This window comes from Buteo buteo, chromosome 4 (genome assembly GCF_964188355.1).
Source record: "Buteo buteo chromosome 4, bButBut1.hap1.1, whole genome shotgun sequence".
Classification (NCBI taxonomy): domain Eukaryota; kingdom Metazoa; phylum Chordata; class Aves; order Accipitriformes; family Accipitridae; genus Buteo; species Buteo buteo.
In genome coordinates, this window is record NC_134174.1 from 12,145,415 (window position 1) to 12,167,391 (window position 21,977).

Here is a 21,977-nt window from a genome sequence, read left to right on the forward strand (position 1 = left end):
CATCTTGTATTCTTCTAATTCTGAGACAGCTGCTGCCACTGACAGAGTTTATGTTCCTTTTCCCCTTCCCAACTGTTTTCATATAGTCAACTGAAGGTTGGCAGTACTCATTACTTAAGGGGGCATTAGTCTTTGAATTTCCATAGCTACTGGAATTTGAATGTGCCAGGAAACTTTGAATGAGTTAAGAAGCTGTGTGAATAATACCTGGAAGAAAATATTTCAGTAACTTAGCCATGTAGTAACAGAGTGTGAATCCCAGATTACATCACTGGTTGAAACCACAGGAGTGACAGATTCTAAAATTGTGACACTGACTCAGATAAAAGATCTGATATAATCTCAAGGTTTCAGTACCTGCATGGTGGCTTAGTTCTACAGAAGAAACACCATTTAAACCTGTAAGCCACTGTCACTTTTGTAAATTCCATAACAAATCAAGAATTAATTACAACTAATTACTTCTTTCCTAGGTCTTCAGTATTGCTCTTAGAAGATGTTTGAAATCAGTAGTATACAACAAAATAGTAAATATACTATATATAAAGCATCATTTAAGAAAACTTAATATAAAACATTATCTCAAGAAATGCATATTAACTCACATTAGCATCCAATGCGTCTATTCAGGTCTAGACCTCCAATAAACTGCTTTAAATTTCTTAGATACCTAGGCTATTACTATAGTAAACACATCAGCAAGTGATAAAGACTGTATTAATTAGTTTGGTATTGAAACAACAAAGAAAAAAGTATGGTTTTATATTTAGTATAACCTCTGGAACTCAATGAATTCTAAAAAAATAAAGATTATGGTGAAACGAGCACACACTCCATTTTGTAAACATTAAGGTAAGTTTCATTCACATCTTTTTAAGGTTTTATGAAATCTTTTCGCTTAGAATTTGATGCATGTGATAAGCAGACACCTTAGCAGAAATTTTTTTTGGTGCAATTTTATGTACAACACAAATGCATGCAGCTTTCAAATACAAATTATATCTAGCTCTTCAAAAATGTTCTTATATTTATATTCCTCAACTGTTTCAAATTACTGGCTGTACAGCTACTGCTATATAGTAGGAACCCTTTTATCGTTATATGCATCACTTCTAGCATAACCATATTGTGGACTCATTGTCTTACTATAAAGGAGAACAATACAATCCAAATTGTCATATTTCAGAAGGAAGATGTATCTGTTGAGAATATACAAGAGATGTCTTAAAAAACAATATCATTGCCTTCTAGAGGGACAATGCCATTGCACTTTAAAATCTCTGAAGCATTTTCTTCAATTAAGATATAGGCACAGCTTCCTTTGTGTGAGGTGCCAAACGCAGCAGGACTGTGACAAGCTGAGACTCAAAGGTTTGGAAATAAACCTCTTACTTACGCCAGAAATTAAATAAGGGAATGAATGCACATTTAGAGATGAAAACCACATAGTAATCATGCTTGCTGCCTGACAACTATATGCCACATCACCAGTGGCTAAGAAAGTTTGCGGCTCCAGGTCTAACATGTCAATGCTGACAGCAGCTTGGTAAGATTATCAGTTGACTACTTAAATGTATCAAAGGCCAGCCCCCATACTACTATCCTCTAAAAGACTTGGGAATTTCCTCAAAATCCAAAGTCCAGAAGCTTGTTAGTGTTTCTAATGGAACTTCACTAATAGCAAATAACTGATCTTCTCTTCAAAATGAAGATAAGATTTAAATTTGTTACTTAAAAAAAATCAGTGGTTATCTTCTTCCATACATAGTAGCATGCTCAGAAACAATCACTACATAATTTGAAATCATGGTATGAAAAAAACATGATTAAAGACCTTCTAGAACATGAGTTTGAGTGGATATTGTATATGACCACACTACATGAGATAAATGCTGAGTGCTCCAACAGAAAGAACCACCTCCTTTGCTCTTACAATGTTTACCAAGAAAGTTACTGTCAATTTCTGCCAACAGAGGACAGCATGCCTCAACCAGACCTCCACATATAGATCTAATAAACCTTTAGAAATCCAGAGTGCCCTGACATTTTTCTTGACAGTGTGGTTGGCCTTCATGGCCTTTTACTGTTCACTGAGCTATAAATACAGTGTGGAAAGACGGTAGGTTCAGTGACTGAGATACCAGAGAGAACTTCTGCTACTCAGCAGACTATCATTAATCACAATCAAAGACACTTTACAAAAGATTCCCCACTGCAACACAGGCATACTTTATGCAGGTTATTCTGGTGGAGAGATACAACACAAGAACTTGGAATTCACAGCACATTTTCATCTCAGGTTCTGTTTTATTATCTCCAATTGTGACAGATCTGACTGTCCCTGCTACCTTGTATTACCATGTAACTGTACAAAGAGTTGGGAAAATCAGAAAGGAAAGTGTGTGCATTCCTATCAAAATAGGAAAAATATCTCTCATGTAAATCTCAACTGATTTTATTCAAAGCTCTACTTGTCATGTAACACCAAGGTATTATTATAAATGGGTACTGTCAAAGTTTAGTATAACTGCATTTGCCCTGGTATAAAAGTTAGCCCATTATTGTAAAAGAAGTGCAATAAACTTCAGTTCACATAAATGCTCAGTCTTCATCCACACCTAAGTGTTTTTTTATCTTGTAGCTCAGGGACTAAGATCCACAAAAATAAGGAGAATAAGCATATTAACAGTTGACCTAAATTCACTACAAAAAGGTCTCCACCTCCACCAAAAAAATTGTAAGGACTTACTAAATTCACTACAAAAAGGTCTCCACCTCCACCAAAAAAATTGTAAGGACTTACACAGTGACACAGATTAAAATGTTAAATGAAAAGATCTAGCTATCCAGACTGATCTTTTTCAAAAGCAAATGTTTTCAGAACACTTACTTGTATTTGAACCAGGAAAGAAAATTCATGTGTATACTTAACCATATTCTTTCGTTACACGCACATGCATTTTCCACACAAAGCTACCTAAAGGTAGATTATTATTTGTAGTTAACAGTACTAAAACAAAAATCTGAGTTTTTTTGTTGTTGTTCAAACACTTTGTATTTAACTGGTCTCAAATTAAACTCAGAAAGCTTTGAAGCATATAAAAATTTCAACCCATTCAAACAGGCAGTTGCACCCAATAGGCCCAGAAGGAAGGACTAAGATAGATACCTACGTAAATAGCAGCTTGTTAGGCTTCAAACAAGTATGTTGTCAAAGCCCAATCCAATCTAACCCCAAAAGCTCCTATGTTCCAGAACAGCAGACAGAGAAAATAACCTAAGTAGTCTCTCACCTAGGAATTAAATGAGAACCTTTGCTAGCAAACACTGAGGCACTAAAGCATATTAGAAAGAATCCCTGTCAATGTCTTTAAGAGGTTTAGAAAGCATATAATGGTTTTGCTAAGAGTTTACCGGATTTATTAAGGATCAGTAACTGAATCTGCATACAGCTGAGAAATCCACTTTCAAAACGCTTCAAGAAATATTTAATGCATCAAGAATACAGACAACACTTAAATGAGACTTAGCAGCTTATTTTCAGTCCATCCTTGTACAGTAGTATATCACTGGTAGATTCTGAAATCAACGAGCACTCAAAGTAACATTTGATTAAATAAAATCTATAAATATTCAAGACAATTGTCTTGTTTAGTCCAAATTTTGTTATTGCCAGACATTTATCTCCAGTCATAGCAAATTTTAGAATTGAATTCCAATACTACATTCCCACTGTTTAATATTAGTACAACTTTACTGTTTTAACTGGAGATTAATGTCTCCATTCTCCTCTCTACTGTTTGGACACTGAGCTGGCAGTTACACGTCTTATCCACTACCATCTTGCGTTCTTCACAAAGTGCTAGGCAGAAGAGTATTCTTCCTAGTCAAGCCTACGACCTGTAAGTTAGGATAGCATAAGGAAACATAGGTCAGAAAGACACTCCTTGGACTTGGAATGAAGACAAACTCCTACCTCCATTTTCCAATAAAGTGCCATAATCAACACACTCCTTGAGAAAGACTGGCACCATCTCCTATTCCAGCAATGAAGTTTTAAAATAAGTGGGTTTTGAATAGAGTTTAACATGTCTACCAACTGGACCTTGCAGCTGAACACAATTTCACCTTATTCCTAATCCAATACTACAGTAAACTGTGACATAGAAATGCAGAAATTGAAAGAATCCTATTCTGTACCCATATTCCCCTCCACGCACTGCTATGCATTTCCAGTACTCCATTTGCATAAAGTGTGTATCTCTGTTCCTCATCATGCTTTTATTCAGGTCCTCACCAGACCATTATGAAATACCAGTCAAATTGACCACTCTACCAGCAAACTAAGTCCAAACAGGACAGCCAATTTGCTATTATTAAACCAGCACAAAATGGAATTAAGCATTTAAAAGTGCCAGTGAGAGGGCAAAACCATTCAGCCAGATGCTGTAAGAGCACTCTCCTTTTTAGCAACACAGAGCTTCTAGAATGGCTCAACTGCTTATTAGACAACATGCACTGCTTATTTCCAGCATTCCGATATGGATTTAGAAAGTAGGCAAGACCATCTTGAGTTTTACTGAAAATTATCAGCCCCCCCCCGATTCAGAACCTCCTTACAATCATGATGGGTAACAACTCATATTATGAGCCAAAGAACTACAACAGCTTCATCCATGTAAAAATCCAACATATAGTTGTATGCAAGAAATTATTTTATCAACTTTGCAAAGGGAAAATGGGATACAGGCAGCCATTTGATTTCCATAGTATTTTCATTTCAAGAAACAGACCATATTAAATTCTGGAAGATATTAAGAACTATAAACCTGCTTCACAGCTTCAACAGGAATTTTCATTACAGTACATTGATTTCCTCTTTAAAAGCAATCTGTTTAGAGCAATTATTGTAAAGACTTCTGTCCATTCTGGTTGCCTAGATACTGTTATATTTCACTAAAGATTTAATCAGGTACCTTTTCTAAGTATATTATGCACTTCAAATGCAATACCACATTTCTAAGAAGCATATATGAAAAAGTAATGAGGTACAATTTATTTCATAAATTGAAGTACTGTATATTCGAATGGTGTTGATTTCTTTAAATAAGCAGCTTTACAAAAAGTATTTTCTAATTTCGATATCAATTTATATAGGTACATATAATATTGCAGTTTACATGCATCTCTAAATATAAATACATAGCGTCCATATTAACATATATGTCAACACCACTACTTGATTTATTAAGTTGATACTCAAACATACATGAAATTGTGTTATTCAGAGCTTCAATGACCTTTCAATTACCAAAGGCAGGAAAGCAATTTATTTGCCTATTGTACGTTTAAAAACAAATCTCTTATTTAAAGAATTGGTTCTTAAATGCTCTATGTCAATTACCCCCATCAGTTGAGATCCTGAAAGAATGGTATCAAGAGAAATTTTTAAAAATTACACAGAAATATGGTTTTCAAGGAAGGGGCTAGCCATCAATTAAACCAAAATGAAACAGAAAGTCAAAATTTGACCTGAACAGATAATATACTTTCAAATCAAGGAATAATGCATATGGGTATCTGTGACACCAGGTGATTTTTAGGCCATTTTGCTGTGACAGCATAAACAGATACATGATACTTTACCTACTGTTACTTATTCAAACCATAGATAATTCCAGAGATTTTGTAGCTGGCTCCACAGCTTTGCAAATTCCAAGGGCAAAGCCATGATGAGGGGAAACACCTACCAAATCCCCAACTCTTACCACTTCTTAAAGCTACACCATGAAAGGGTTATGAACAGTCACAAACATGGGTAATTAGTCTATGACATCATATCATTCCTTCATTTCCCACCCTGATTCTCATTAAGAAACCTTAGTTTGTCTTGTCGACTCCTACTTAATGGACAAGGAAAACAAAATATGTTTAGCATTAAGAAGAGATGAGTTCAAATCTTTTATTGCAAAAGCATACATTCCCAGTATATAAAAGCATCTCAGCAAAAAGTTTATTTTTGTCTTAATCATCTAATAAATTTCAGTGTCTTTATTATCCTTCTGCTCAGAAAAGTCACTAAGTTGTGCCACTTCAAAAACTCTTCATTTTTCTGAATAGTGCACTTAAAACTTCTTGCTCTCACAAGTTCAAAGTTCTGATTTTTCCAACTGCTCTCTATATACCTTACCAACTTAAATATTGTTTGGATACAGAATCTCTCAGGTGAAGCCAAGTAAGTTCCATTTACAGGATAACAAAACTGTAATTTACATACACAAAGCCTGAGGTAACAGTAGGACACCGAGCAAATGAGGGCAATAAATAGAACAGCTGACCTCAGTAAAACTGGACAATGACTAAGACTCAACCTCAGAATAGCAAGTTTTCATCAATACAGGTTCACCTATACATATCTTGGAAAAAACTTTTAATAGCTAATTATCAAGTCAGTTCAGATCTTTATTTCAGCGTTTCCATGGCAGAAAAACTTCACACTTAACAGCACATCTTAAATACCTCTTTTTCTACTTCCAATTTTCTACCTTGACATTTGCCAGATAGCGATTACAGGAAACGCTGCAGACATCCATCAAGCTCAGCAGCAAAACTGACTTCAGAATTTCATGCCCTCTGAAGCCAGACTCATGGCTTGGTTTCAAAATATGTAGCCATACTTTAGGATGTGCCAACTACTCAATTCTTCCTTCTCAGAGGACCAAAACAACTACAGGGTAAAATGTGGCAGCAAAAGAACAATCCACTTTGCAATATGATTATATAAATCAGCACAGCCTAACTATAGCACAAAGCCCAAGTTCAAGTTGTGCCAACACAACTATGCAAGGAGCTATATTGCAAACTTCAGTTCTGAAGTGAATTAAAAATAACTTCACAAAAGGAGGTTAGCTTAAATGCATGATCATTTCAGTAATATAATCTATAGGACTGAAGTAAACTGTCATATCAGCACAATGATGATACAATACTGTGCTGCCACAAAAAGTAGCAAGAAACTGATTAAGTCAGTGTATTACAGAACTTATGTGTAGACCTGAGGCACCACTGATGCTGGGAGTGAATGGCTTACCAAAAAGTACCTTACCAGAGCTTTTTTGGTCTCTAATTCAGGAGGGGGAAAAAAAACCAAAACAAAACAAAGCAGCATTACATTGTTTTTAAAACACAACTTCAAGGAAAATCTTTTTTTAAGCTTAAAATGTTTTCTAACTCTTAAAATAAAATATAAGAAAAAAACCTTAATGCCTGATGCCAAAGATAAGTTAAAGTAATTTTTACATACCCTTAACTACACTTTGTAATCAAGAGATAAAAAAGCAAAGTCACTATTACCGGTATCATGACATGGTACAAAATGCACAGTTTCTCTTTAGCCCATTCTAAAACAACATGTACTGAAGTAAATTTTCTCCTAAGAATGTTAAAGAATAAAAATCATGATATAAACATAAATGGTGATTTTAGAAAGAAACTTCCAAAAGGAAGATTTAAAATAATAATGCAACAGATGACCTGAAATCACTACAGATAACTTGTAGTGAAGAAGTCTATACACACATTAAAGACCAATATTATGATGTAAATTATTAAACCAACATTCAAATATAAAGATACAAGCATAAAAGAACCCAAACTGCAATTATACAATCACAACCATAACTGAATGGCTGTGTTTTCTGTACATCCATGAGCCTCCTTTCACAAAAGCAAGGGGGATTATTACACTATGGGAATCTAGCAATTTTGACTTTGTTCTTTTAAAGTATTGTTATATTTAGTACAAAGGCTTGAGGATTTAATTTACTTAACTATACAGTCGGATATAAAAGTCCACATAAATAACCTCCTGATTGCCAAAGTCCAACTTAAAATGCAAGAGAGCTCCTAGTTCAGAATTCCTGCTAAATCTAAGCAGACAGGCAGAAAGTCAGGGCTGGTGGTGGGAAGGGAGCAGAGGCAGACAGACAAGACCAACAAGCAAAAAAAAATCCAATCAAACCCACCCAAACATTAAACACTTCTTTTAGGTATCACAAAACAGCTTTTAAATAATTGGTGAGCTTTGTAAACATCTATACAGTTGTCTTTAAAGGTGATACAGGAAATGGTTTGTCAGAAATGTTTTAGACTAGGCTGGCATAACTTACAAAGATGAGGTCAACATCTCTGAAACATGCAATACTTGTTTGTGAGAACAAGGCTTTTTTGACAGCTCCCATAAGTTCAGGCTTCTAAAGTCATTTTTATTTGCAAATGTGGAGAAAGACAGTACTCTAGAGGAAAGGCAAGAGAAGTAATGGTACAAACAGCATATATATCTTTTTTTTTAGTCCAATGTGCAGTCAGGTCTGGAGGAAGTCAGGTATTTCCAAGGACTGCAAGGATCATGCTGTTGAACAGATGAATGTGCAGTGGGAGTCAGTTGACTGAGCAGACAGAAAGATGCAGGTCTGTAACAAAAGAAAAGCAAGGAGAAATAGATGCCCAAGATGTGAAGATTTAGAATAACAACTGAATAGAATTGTTCTAGTTACTGCCTTAAGGAACAGGAAGAACTGCAATGAAAAAGATTAAGAGCAGTACTCTGTCTTAAATTAAAAAGCAGGAATCTTCAAGATCACAACATGCCAATGTTCCAGTATGAATCACAAGGATCTATTCAGGAATAGAAAAGTAGTTCTGTTGGTCATGAGTATAAAGGTATCCACTGAACTTAAATCCACAAATGTGATTATCTAGAAAAAAGACGGATAATTACAGTTGTCAAATATATGGTCTGTGGCCTCCCGGATCCCAGGATCCACTCCTAAAGGATGTTTAGGACCTATCTATTGCCTTTTTCATTCAAGACACCAAGAACTTGAACACTGAATTTGCTATATTAGGTGAAGAATGTGATAATTCACAACACAAAGTGCTAATAATCCTATAAACTCATGCTGCCGGTTTGAATGTATTCATAAAACCTGATGAGTTAACCTCATACCAGAAGGTTTTCTACTAAATGAGGTACTGCCTGTTCTCCTGCAGTTGGCATAAATTCAGTCTTATGTGCTTTAGCTAATTCAACAGAAATATACTTGCAAATCCACACCTGATCTGGATCACATGTATATTAATGCAGCACACAGATCAGTCACACAGAACAACCGTCTCCTAAGATGAGTAGAATTACCTTCATTCTGCAAGCATTACTGGAATTTTTATTTGTTGAACACTAAAAGTTAAAATGAGGAACCATGGAAGAGAAAAACAACTTGGGTCTACTACTTTCTCTACTTGGAAGCCAGCCAAAATATACATTGCTTTTCAGAAAGCTCACTCACACTAAATATATGAGCTTATCTACAAGAAACAACAACAAAAATACAATAAAACAAAATACTACTTCAAACAATTAGGAAAAAGAAGTTTGGGAACTATCAACTTGACATGAATATTGAAGTGCTTAAGGAAAAACACTTTTGTATGTTGAATTTTTAGTGTGGACAATATACTAGATTGCACTTATATTTTTTGTTGAGTTCCCATGAAATTTAAGTATTTGTCACACATTGAAAATAGTTTTAAATTAGAGAAGCTCATTTATTTAATGATTTTAAAAAAAGTAAAAGCAGCAAATTCCATGTATAAACAAGCATTTTCCATTTGCCTTACAAACTATATGCTCAAATTCAGCTTACTTCTACTAATGAGGATGGCGCTCAGAAATTTTCCAGAAAAGGTTCTCCTGCTGTTGGGATAGCACATTGAAGTGCATAGAATTACAAGGTTAAAATATTGTTATACATGGCTAATGTTCAGAATCCCATATTTTTATTCCAAATGACCTGCAGTCAAATTTGTACAAAATGATGAACCAGTTTACAGGTATGACAAAAGAATTTAGATAATCCAGGCCAATAGTATTTTGCATAGCTTAAATATGCCTGCTTCTTCTTAGAGAGAGAACAACAAAATATAAAAATAACTGATCAGTGATATTGTTCACAAAGTCATTGTTTAGGTACAGCAATGTCACATCTATCTCTTTTAATTAAATCACTGCAATTTCCTGTTTTAGAAAAACCTCTTGAAAAGCATGTAATGGAATAAATTAAATTTAAAGGCTAGAAATAGACTGATTTTATAAACACATCTTCCCTCAGTTGAGCATTCTAACTCAAGATTCAGCAGGATTCTCTAATCACCACACAAAAACAGTTTTTATAGATGCTGGAATAAATCTGTCTTACTGGGTCAACAGGTATACAGCTACACGCTCTTTTTCTACATAAGCAAGGTATTTTAGATGCTTCTCGCACATTGTATTTTCCTGGCAACAGACCACAATTTGTACTTTTCCTTTTATTTCAGTATCTTTTTAACAGAACAAGCCCATAAATAGATGTAGGAGTACAACCGAGTAGATGATAAACTATGACATATGGCCTGAACAAGCAATTGGGAAAGTGAGCACTGAGAAGAAAGTGACTCTAGTGGAAGTAACTTTAAATAGTTTTGCCATCAGATAAAGTATTCACATAACATTTAAGACAATCTGACATACTTGCAAGGAACAGTAACAGAAAAACTTTCATTCCAAGACATGTGAAATAAACAAATGCATCCATGGGTGTATATACAAAACCTCATTCCGAGTTCAATAAACATTTAGGTAATTTTTGTTTAAATGATGATTCAAACAATGGTCCTAAAAGAAGTTGTTAGCCAGCTAGTTTTCACAGCTCTCTAACAGGGGAGGGGGAAGTACTAAACCCACCAAGCTACTGCTTAGAACGCTATGAGAAAACACATTTGAACATTTGTTCCATATCCTAAGGTTTCATGAGATTCCAGCAGATAAATGTACATTCCTCAAAAGCTTTTCTGTATTAGAAACACAGAATTTATAAAATTCAAAAATAAAAGCTCATAACATAGGACTTTATACATAAGAGCATTAAACAACTGAAAATAGCAACAAAATTCGTTCTCAAATTCAATGCATCTTTCTATAGATGTGGACTTTATCCATATCCACAGAATATGATGAAAGATACGAAGATGGCTACCAAAACTACACATACTAAAAGTTCCATACAAACCAGCAAAATACTGAAAAAATGATTTTAAATGCCTTGCCAGAAAACACATAAAGCATTACTTTGCCACATTTGAAAAAGACAATAACATCTTCTGCAGTACTGCTACTGATCACATACAGGAAAACCTTTCCATGCAACAATCTGAGGATTCCAAAGGCATACAGGACTAGGCACAGTACCAATCAAAAGCCTAACGCTTTCTGGAAAACGAATCAAAAAGAAAAGCTTTAATTGTTTCTCTCACAAGAAAAATTTTAAATCTATAAACACATTTTAGGACATTTGCTTTTCCCATACTAGGTTTATTTCATCTCTTCATCTACACATGCAAGTGCTTCAGTTTCCTGTACCTTTCTGGAGCTATTTTAGAATTTAGCAACAGAAAGAAGTTATTTAAGAGGTCTACTACTACCATGTTCGTACTGAATAGAGCCCTGTAGATGAACAGTGTAGCAAAACCAATGTCTAGGGGAGTAACAAATTGGTCAGTCATTTAAAAAGTTTGCCTGAAACTATAGCTCTGGGAGGGGAAGGGCAGCACGAGGAAAGCTGCAACTCAACAGCTTTTTAACTCCCGATTAGAAGGATCCAGTCTGGTTTAGCTAGGTGGCATACACTGCAAAACTCCTTCTCCCTACAACATTAATACAACGCAAATCTTGCGGCATTCAGCTGTCTGCAAGTTGCACAGTAATTTTAGTCCTGCACAAAGGTATTTCTAATTAAAACCCTTGCTTCCTTTTTTCTTGTATAGTAATTTTTAAAAATAATCTTACTTATCTTTACACAAAAGCATATCACTTAAAACATACAAAAAAGCTAGTTTCAAGTACTTGCGAGCAAACCTCAAGAACACATGATAGCATACTCTGTGAGTCACTATATTATATATTTAGAACCTCCATCAAGGTTGTACTTCCCGCTGTAAGATTTCAGCAACCTAAGCAACTTCCACAAAAATGAAACAATGCAGGAAGTTAAATGGTAGTTTGCCTTGTGTTCCTTCGATGCTTTCTGCACTTTATTCTTATAGCAACAGTTTAGGAGATGTTCAGGTCTACAAGAAACATTAAGAGCAAACATCCTGCAACCTAAAATTTCCTTCCTCTGAGCAGAGGTACGCAGAATCCACGTCAAAAGTTCGAGATCTTATCCCCTTCGTATAGAACTTAGGGTCCACCCTAAACAAAGGCCCCGGGACAAACTACGCCGCGCCGTTTCCGCAGAACAACCCTGCCTCTAGCCCCGAAAGAAGCCGAGGCGCTCACCTGCGTTAACAGGCTGCCGTGCCTCCCCTCACCCCGAAAACTTCTGAGGGGCCACGAGCACGCACCCCACTACGGCAGAGCGGCGTTGCCTCTGCCACGTTACCTGAGGAAAAGCATCCCAGCGCCCAACCACCCTCCCCGCCCGAGACGCGGGGCCCTCTCTCAGCCATCCCCGGGTGCCGCAAGAGCTGCGAGCCGGCTCGGCGGGCACCCGCCCCGCCCTCGCTGCACGGGGGCCCTTATTACCTCAGGGCTGGGAGGCGAGGGGGCACCTCGCCTCAGGGAAGCTCCCGCCTCAGGGAAAGCTCTTCCCTCAGGGCTTCTGGAAGGCGGGAGGGGGGGAAATTACTTCAGGTGGACCCTTACCTCACGGGAGCCCTTACCTAGGAGGAGCAGCTTGACCTCCCTGGCCGCCTTCTCGCCATCCTCTCGCAGGTTCCTGTCGATCATCTTGCTCCTCTCCACCGCTGCCTTGTCCTCGGCGCTCAGCGTGCAGCCCATTTTGGGAAAGGGGCTGTGGTACCGCGCCGGCAGAAGAGAAGCAAGGGAGCGGCGGGGTTTCGCGCCCGGGGCCGCCGGAGAGGCGCTGAGGAGGGAGGGGGAGCGAGTGCCTCCCCGCTCTCTTTCTCCTTCCCCCCCTCCCTCACCTGAAACGCAACGGCGGCGTAGGCACCACACGCCGCGTTCACCTCACACGCAAGCAAGCGGCGAGGAAGAGAACGGGGCGGGGGCGGCGAGGGGAGGCTTGCCCGAAGCCGTCCCCAGGGGAAGGCGGAGAGGGAAAGAAGGCAGAGGGCCGCCGACGGAGGCCGCGCACCGGGGACCGCTGCCGCCGGCCGAGAAGCTGCCGGTCCCGCCGCCGCGGCCCTGGCGCTCCCGCCCCCCCCCCTCCCTCCCCCGCCCCACCGGAGGCGCTCGGTCGCGCGCCCCGCCCACACGGCGGCGCGGAGGGGGGGCGGGGGGGAGGGAGGAGAGGGGGGCGAGCGCGTGCACGACGGGGAGGGCGGCGCGGCACGGCGCCACTGCGCGTGCGCACGGCATCGGCGGGCCTTGGGGGGGGGGGGGGGCGGGGCGGGCAAGAGAACCAAAGCGTGAATGAGGTTTAAAGCGGGAGGGGGGTGGGGGGTGGCGCAGCTTCCCTCGGCTCGCGCTGCGTCTGTGTGACGACGCCGCGCGCGGGGGCGCGAGCCCCGGACACCTGCCAGTGGCGGAGGGGAAAGCGACCGTTGAGGGCTCGAATTTAAACGGTTTTGTGCGGGAGGTTCCATCCCTCGGTGGGGCGGGGGAGCGCCGGGTGGGGCTGTACCAACGCCCGCAGGGGGCGGCCCCAGAGGGTGAGGGCGCCTGAGGCGTGGCGGGGAGCGGGAGCCGGCGGAGGGCACCGCTCTCCTCAGTCACGGCCCCGCCTGCGGGCCGCCTCGGTCGCCGTCGGATACCGGCGTCCCCGCCTGCCTTGTGCTCCGTTCCCGCCCGTTCGTTGCCGAGATCTGTCGAAGGGCCTGCGGGTCCAGGCCCCGCCGGCGCTGGGGGCTTGTGGGCTGCGGGGCGATCGTCCCCTCAGGAGGGGAAGGGCGGGAGGGGCCCCGCGGCAGCAGCAGCGGGGCTTCCAACTCTCGAGGCTCGCCAGTCAGCAGCGGTTTTCCCCCACGAAAAGAAAGCCACACGGAATGAGCCCACCCCACGGCTCAGAAGTACTCGGTCAAGTTTCTTTTCGCGTGGCTGGCGTACTTTCTCAGAGCTCGAGTGTGGGGCTGTCTGCGTATCCGCATCCTGCCCGTGGGTTGTTTTGTTGCTTGCTTTGTTTTGGTCTCTAAAACAAAACCCCTAAGAAAACTACGTGCAATGTATCCAGCTCTTTCCCCACCATGCACGTGTCGAGCTGTTTGGATTACAAAATAGAGTTCCTGTTACCTTACAATAGGGTCACAGGAAAACTCGGGTTGGAAGGGACCTCAGGAGATAGCCGGTCCAACCTCCTGCTCAAAGCAGGGTCAGCTGAGTTTCTGCGTGACTCTCTATCCACACCGCTCCCCACCACAACTAGTAAGCAGAGTCAGAACAGCCTGCGTGTGAGATGAAACTTGGTGATTCTCAGGAAAAGTTTCAGTCAAAACATTTCATAAGACACAAGAGTCTACAAGGCAAATCTGTTAAATGAAGGTTCGTCTTCCCCGGTGAGACCTTAGGCTTTTTGTTTCTATAGGCTCTTGAGAATTTCTGCCCCCAGAATGAGCTCGAAAAGAGCACAATTTTACAGTACAGGAGGTGTTTTAGCATTAGAGTACAAAGACTTTGTCAGACTCAGCTATTACTATATTCAGTAAGTTAAAAGATTTTTCCTGTAATACTTAATCTTGATGGAGAAGTATCAAATGTTCGATTTTTATTGGATGTGTTGGATTTTCTTCTTTACAGGCGTCTTTGCTGACACTGAATAAACCATAAGTAATGATGTAAAACGAAGTAGGTAATGCTCAATTAAACTGTGACATAAATAATTTTAACATTTTCTGGTTGGTAAGCATGCACTCAACCCTAGCAAAGTATGGTATAAAATCCTTTCTTACAGAAACCCCAAACAACATTAACTCTTAAGACTTCATAAGACCTCTGAGTCATTTTATTTGGCCATGTCCATTGTGCTACTGCTATAGAGAATGGCTGGGCAGCTGAGAGGTGTGACTTGCTTCTCTGCCACCAGCCATTTGCCCTCCTGAGCGGTTCATGTACGCAGTCCGTTTTGTGTCTTCTTGTGCAGACTTCCACACTGGTCCCATGGGATAAGAGTTTTTACAAAACAGTTCACCTCACATATGGGAACCTAGTCTTGTTTTAGGGTTCCTGGTGTCTCCTGTGACAAAGTGGCAGAGGTATTGATATAGACTGCTACTCAGGAAAGAATGGAGTGAGGGGAGAAGAGGATTAATAAGCTTAGGGATAGTTTTCTGGTTTGGAGATAAAGGATAAAGAATGATTTCTGAAATAAACAACACGTGGTTTGGATATTGGCAAACGAAAGTGTGCAGATTAAGGGATAAGAAAGTAGTAAGCAGCGATTATGGTAGATGGAAATATGTGATAATGAGAGAGGTAGATGTTATAAGGATAGAGGTACTACAAATAGGACACCCCAGCTTTGCATGGATTTTGTTTCATTTTATCATGTGCCCAGCACACACGTTTTTATACTTTTGACTAAGAGTGTCTCCAACGGTTCTGTCTGCCCTCTTGCCTTTTTAACATTGTCACTACAGCCATAGGTATAAAGGGTGAAATAGGCCCGAGTTCCTTTTCCTTTTATCACCCTATAGCAGGAAAACAGAATTGTATAGTATCTGCTTTTTTTATACATTTAGCTAGTCCTAATTATGTTATGCTTTACAACAAATAATGTCTTACACGATGTAAAGTTGTAGAACGGTAGAGGCCTGAATCTATATCTGGGGCTAGTATAGATCTGTACATGATGTCTTAAAGTATTTTCTTATAATCTGAAATATTCTACCGCATAGTAAAAGAAACTATAGTTAAATAGTTAAATATAGTCTGTATTTGGGCAGTACATCATCTATCAGTTTTATTCCAAAATGTCAGGAATGTATTTGGTCTAATGCATTGATTAGAGTTGCTTCCAGCAGTATGGTTATATGAAGGAGTATATTTCATCTCTATAGTTAGAATTACACAGCTTTTCCCTTTATCTGACAAGTTGGGAGATTGCTTAGAAGCTCTGTGTGTGTTTTGTGGCCTCGTTCCTGAGAGAGGATTATTTCAAGAGATTTTGTTGTTTTGCTTGCTTTAACAACAAATAGCTGTTCTTTGGTATGACCTCCTTTCGAGTCCCCATCACCTGCTCTTGGGCTCATTTTTCTGTAAGATTATCTTTAGCTGCTACTGCATGGGCTTAATAGATAGAGTTTCTCGTGTGTGGTATGGAATATACAATGTTTTGTGGGGATAATGATTAGCCTTCAGCCTTCTGTTTTGCTGTTTTTCAGATTTTAATTTAAATTATCTGATTCAACCACCTTATTTGCTCTCATCTTTAACCAGACACAGTACGCAAAATTATATATGAGAAATTGAATACAACTGTTATGAAAGAAATAGAGGAAAGTGGGCAAGAATTTGAATTTCTATCTCTGGAAAACTGAATAAACCAAGGTAAAATACTTTCTGAATAAAGCATGTAACTATATGCATAATTATAACTCAATGGCTAAACCAAAATAAAATTTTATCAAATTTATTTACTTTCTTTTTGTGCTAAGAAAACAAAATGTTCCCAAGATTCAGTGCAAGGTATCTTCTTCCATACTACCGCTTCAGTTTTAAGGTATGTGTATTGCAGTTTTGCCTTTAGCCAGCTTCTTGACTTTTTTTACAGTTCTAGTAACCCCCATTTTTTTCCAGATTAACTAGGCGCCTCCCATGTGATGCTGTGGTTCCATGTGGCACCATATCTAAATCATTAGCAACGGTAAGAAGCTGTATTACACTATTTGAAATTTAAACAGATGAAAAAATGGTAAACAGTCATCAAAGCAAATACAAATCTACTGTATGAATTAAATGTCAAATGCCCCTCTGCCCCATTGCTGAGTCTCCTGGCAGAATACATGCAGTTCACCTTCAAGGACCTTCTGCATAAATGACGCTGATTCTCCTCTGGCGTTAGTGTGATTAATTAATAGATAGTGGATACTTTAGATGTTAATTAGCTATGATAACGTTCCTGTTCAGCGATGTCACTAATAACAGGGCAGACTTCAGGTGTCACATGCAACACCTCTGTGTTGCAACACCTTTCTGACTAAGAGATTTTGTATGCTTAATTCAAAATGAGATTTTTCTTGGAACCACAAAACAAGTTCAGTTTTAAAATTTCCTAACACCATAGCTGAACAATACTGAATTGATTAAGCTGTAACTTGGTAGCATACTAACACCTATAGTTCTTGTTAATATGGATGCAAGTAATTATTGTCAGTGCCTTGGGAGATTCCAAGGTGTATATTGTGCGAGGATGGTGCTGTTGGGAGGGAGGAGGGGCGTATGCCATGTAGGGCAGTGAGTACTCTGCAGGACCTAGTACTCACTGCTGCCCTGAAATACACAGTGAGGATTCTGTTAATTTTAATGAAGGCAGTGCTAATTACACTAATGGGGGAGGAGAATCAGCTTTGTGTATGCACACAGTGTAATCCAGAGGTTCTGGAAGGTGGACTGCCTATGTTTTGCTAGGAGAAGGCTCAGCAATGGGGCAGAGGGGAGTTTGACATTTAATTCCTATTATGTTAACTTTTCCAGAAGATCAGGTTTCCAACAAGTTGTGTGAGTCTGTAAGTTGATAATTTCATTGTTCAAAACACTGTAGATAAGTCTTCTACTAGAATATCATAGACCCAGGAGCAAATGTTCAGCAAGGCAGAATTCTTTTTGTGCAGTCTGCATGTTTTTGAAAGATTATCTTCTTAGATTTAATTCTGAATAGTTACGTCAAAACAAGCTACATAATCTGCTGTCCATTCTAACCCTGAGTTGCAAAGGAACTAATCATGATATGGACTTCATAGTATAAATAAACAAAAGAACTCATTGAAAAATTGAGCATGTTATTAATAAAGATTATATTAATTTGTAGAGAGAGAGACACACACACAGAGATACACATTTGTTTCCATAGTGCTAAGAGGCCAGCACAAAATCGTGTAGAACTTCAGACCATAATGTCTTTAGTATGTATACCCATAGCAAAAATGAATTGTACATAAAATAAATCGCAAAAAAATCAGGTAAACATGTAATATTATGAAATACAAGCCTCTTTGGCGTGTGGTCCAGGCAGTTATATTATTCTTTGTTTCTTTGTAGGTATGGATAAATTTAAATTCTTTCACAGTAAGCGTGAAACAGCACTGTGAACCACTAAGTGTTGTGTTTGTAAATGTCATTGCATATGAGTAAAAATTAGATACATAAATATGTATATTCATGTGCAGTTGTCACATCAGCAAAAACTATAGAGTGGATATCGTTCTATTTGTGTAAAGCTTTAGTAAATCTTATTTGTAGTGACTGTTTCAATTTTGAATTGTAGGACATAAACATCAGTGTATATGCAAAAATATCCATCAGTGTAATGTTTACTCTTAATGATGCTAGGTCATCATAAATCGGTGTCTTTTTAAATGAATTTAAGATAAACATCTTTATTCAAGATCCGTAAAAGTATAGTGAGTGAAACAACTACGTAAGATGTTATACTAAAAAGATATTCAGGAAAACTACTGCAGGAATGTTCCATTTTTCTCTCACATAAGCACAGAGTAACTATAAGAAAATATAACAACTTTTTGACTGTCATATCTAGTGTCTTCACATGTACTCTGAAAGGCAGCTCTTATGGGTAGGTACCTTGAATAGTCTGTTTTCTTTTACTGCATAGTGAATAGAATAGATTCTATAATGTATTAGTACAAGGTTTTAACTCCTAGTTATAAATATACTACAAATCCAGCAACCATTTTGCTGACAAAGCATATCAGCAAACCAAAGAATAGGACTGATTACTTACAGAGATTCAGAGACTTTTTCCATAATTACAAATTTTAAATAAATTGCAGGTAAAGTCTATTGATTGAATGGAGTAGATTATGACCATGTTATCCAATAAATATTATTTGTTTTCTTGCAAATGAAAGGTACATGATATTTACATGTAAATGAAAAATATTTTTTTAATAAGTGGTCCTTTTTATTTCTGCAAACATTTATGTGTGGGTTATGGTAGTAGTCTTCCCATTTCAGAATGTTGAATAACTGTGAGTACTGATCAATAAATACCAAGTAAAATAACTTTGAAATATATATCAAAGTGGGTTTGTCTTTCTCTTCCCCAGACATGACGACATAAAGTCTAATACTAGAACTTGGGATTCTATTACTATGACTCTATGGGATTCTTTTGATTACAAAAGATGGAGAAGAAACAAAGTTGTAAAATTGTGTCCTTTCAGTGATTATTACGGAGCAGCAACATGAAGCAGGTCTGAAAGAAGGCCTTTGCCATGGTTTTATGTTTACATGTATGCTGAATCTTCAAAATGTTCCTTTTCGTTCTCAGTCATACAAGGTCCCAGATTCAATCCAGAGTTATACTTACCTCTGTGCTTGCATTTACTCTTAGCTTGTAATTAGCTTTGAATTCTGCTGCTTCATTTTGTGTGCCCTAAAGCTTGTCTTTTTTTTCTTAGCTACACCAGTTGATATAAATAAAACAACAAGCCTTTGTTTTAAGCAGTTTACTAGAAGCAACAAAGTTCATGGTTCAAACCCTGGGTACACTGAAGTCAATGGAAATGTTACCATTACTATTACTTTACTGTTACTGTACTTAAGTATAGCCAGAATTTCTCTTTTGGAACTGCTCAAGTGCTGCAAGTTATACATGTGTTTAAGTAAATGAATTCCCGATCTACAGCCAGGGTGCTCAGCAGCTTTCAGAATTCTTACGTAGTTAGACAGATTATGCTGACAATTACTGTGTTGCAAAAACAATGTTTTTATTTGGGTAAATGAAGTCATTATAACTTTTGTCTAAAATCTGATCCTAAATGATTTGGGAGGAAAGATATACTCATAGTTTAGGCCTTGAAATCGTAATATCTAAGTTAATTTCCATCTCCATTCAAAATGTTGTTTTTCTGTGGACTGAATAATTTTCTCATTTAAGTTTCTCTTTAAATTGCCTAAAAAAAGCAGAACACTTCCTGTCATCACAGAGATGTGGATGAATATGCAGAATATTCTCTAATGCGGTGGCAAGATGGGTTGTATTTTGTTGGTTTATATGAAATGAATAATTACTCAGAGCAAAACAGATATTAGTCTCATTACAGGAAATGGCGGTTTCTAATGCTTCTTCCTTTATCTTCCGAACAGGAACAAGTAAACCCAGCACATAGTTGGTTATATTTCAGTGCTCCTTTGTTTGCCTTGGCATTTGCTTCACTTCTATATAAATTAGTCCAAGTTGCCTGGGTGATGTTATCCATTCTGTTGTTTGTTTACATGTTCAATGTCCTTAAAGCTTGTAGTAATAATGGGCTGCTACTTTTTTTCAAGTAGACTAATTCACTTTTCTCAATATCTGTGCAGAATACAGAAAATCAATAGTTACAAAGTTATTAATTTTTAATTATCGTTGTGAATTGAATACCATTGTGGTGTTTAGCTGAATAATACATTATGTCTAATGGTGCCTAGTATTATAAATTACATTTTGAATATAATCTTCCCTTTGAAAGCTAAGAAGTTTTGCCTTGGAGTATCCTGTTGATCTGTTTAAATCTCACCAAAAAAAAATAATCACATGTACCAGAGAAGAATTCTGATGGAAGATTTTTTGTCCTTGAATAAAGTTTGTAGAATCAATTGTGTTAACAGAATAAAATCAAGTAACACAAACTTTTTTAATAAAAATACAGTGTTGAAACAGGCATAAAATCTATTTGTAAAATAACAAAAAAATATTTTCAGTAATATTTTGTCTTAAAAATGTTATGGCTAGCAATAGAAATAATATATTATTATTACTAGAGATTACTAATACCAAATCCCAGATCCACTGTAAGGAACGAAGAACGCTGTCATCAATATCCATAAGACTTGGTTGTAACTTTGGATTACACAGTGTTGAAGAAAGCGGTAAAAGAATCTATAAATAAAAACCTTGCTTAACAAAATAATTTCTTCTCCTCTCCAGTATGCAAAAATAATTTTTCCTTGTCCATCACAAGATCATCTGACTGAATAATCTGGCAAACTATTCTATGCAGTTTATTCTGTCGAGTTTTGGCTGGTGTATCTAGGCTTTATTCCCAAGAAAGTAGAAGTTGCTTTCAGCTTCTCTCATGAGAGGCATTTGGAAGATCCAGATATTTCCCTAACTGAAGCAGAACTATAAAACTGAGTTGTGAGCCTTTGCTGCAAGAATTTGAGGAACCCAGATTAAGAAAACTATGTATTGATAAAACTGTCTAAGGGAACAAAAACAGGAAATGTTTTTAGATGAGAAAGAGCTATCAGGAATTTAAACAGGAAAGACTCAGTGCTGTTTGTTACTGCAGAATGCTAATGCTCTGTGCAGAATGACCGCTGCCCAAATGATTAGAGCTTTAACAGAAACTCAGTCCAAGGTCAGGCAATCCAGGTCAGCAGTGCAAAGCGGTCCACAGGGTACTTCGCTGGTTAAAAAAAGATGAAAATGGAACTAGAGACAAGGGAGTCAGATGCCCAACTATCGCCTAAATTAGTAGGACCAAGTTGCAAACAAGAATTATGATCAGAAAAAGATCTAGGGCACTCTGAAGAAAGCAAAGTATTACAGCTAGGGTCAGAGAAGTCCGATGTAAGCTGTGAAGTCCAGACAAGCAGTGAGCTCCAGCTGGAGCAGAGCGATACTGTATAGATACAGTAATCAGGAGCTGATCATGAATGGAGGTACAAGCAAGTAAGGTGCCTGGCACACAGAATGGGTTTCTGTCCATTATCTGCAGGACAGAAAGCCTTGAAAAAAAGGAAGATGTGGCAGTGGTTT

At 38.4% G+C, this 21,977-nt stretch overlaps 1 protein-coding gene and 1 long non-coding RNA gene across 3 annotated transcripts in view; one reads left to right on the forward strand and one right to left on the reverse strand.

Moving 5' to 3' along the window:
- The window catches only part of GNAI1 (G protein subunit alpha i1), a 37,202-nt gene extending 23,931 nt beyond the window's left edge, over positions 1 to 13,271 (reverse strand). For both annotated transcript variants that reach the window (XM_075024751.1, XM_075024750.1), the window contains exon 1: positions 12,760 to 13,271. In XM_075024751.1, coding sequence (XP_074880852.1) covers positions 12,760 to 12,877 — 118 coding nt within the window. In that variant the 5' untranslated portion in view covers positions 12,878 to 13,271. The remainder of the gene's footprint in view (positions 1 to 12,759) is intronic.
- Positions 13,272 to 13,770: 499 nt separating this feature from the next.
- On the forward strand, positions 13,771 to 21,108 carry LOC142030534 (uncharacterized). Its single transcript, XR_012650204.1, has 4 exons — positions 13,771 to 16,540; positions 16,648 to 16,712; positions 16,790 to 16,856; positions 19,279 to 21,108. It is a non-coding gene; the product is annotated as an uncharacterized LOC142030534 (long non-coding RNA).
- Positions 21,109 to 21,977: the final 869 nt, after the last annotated feature.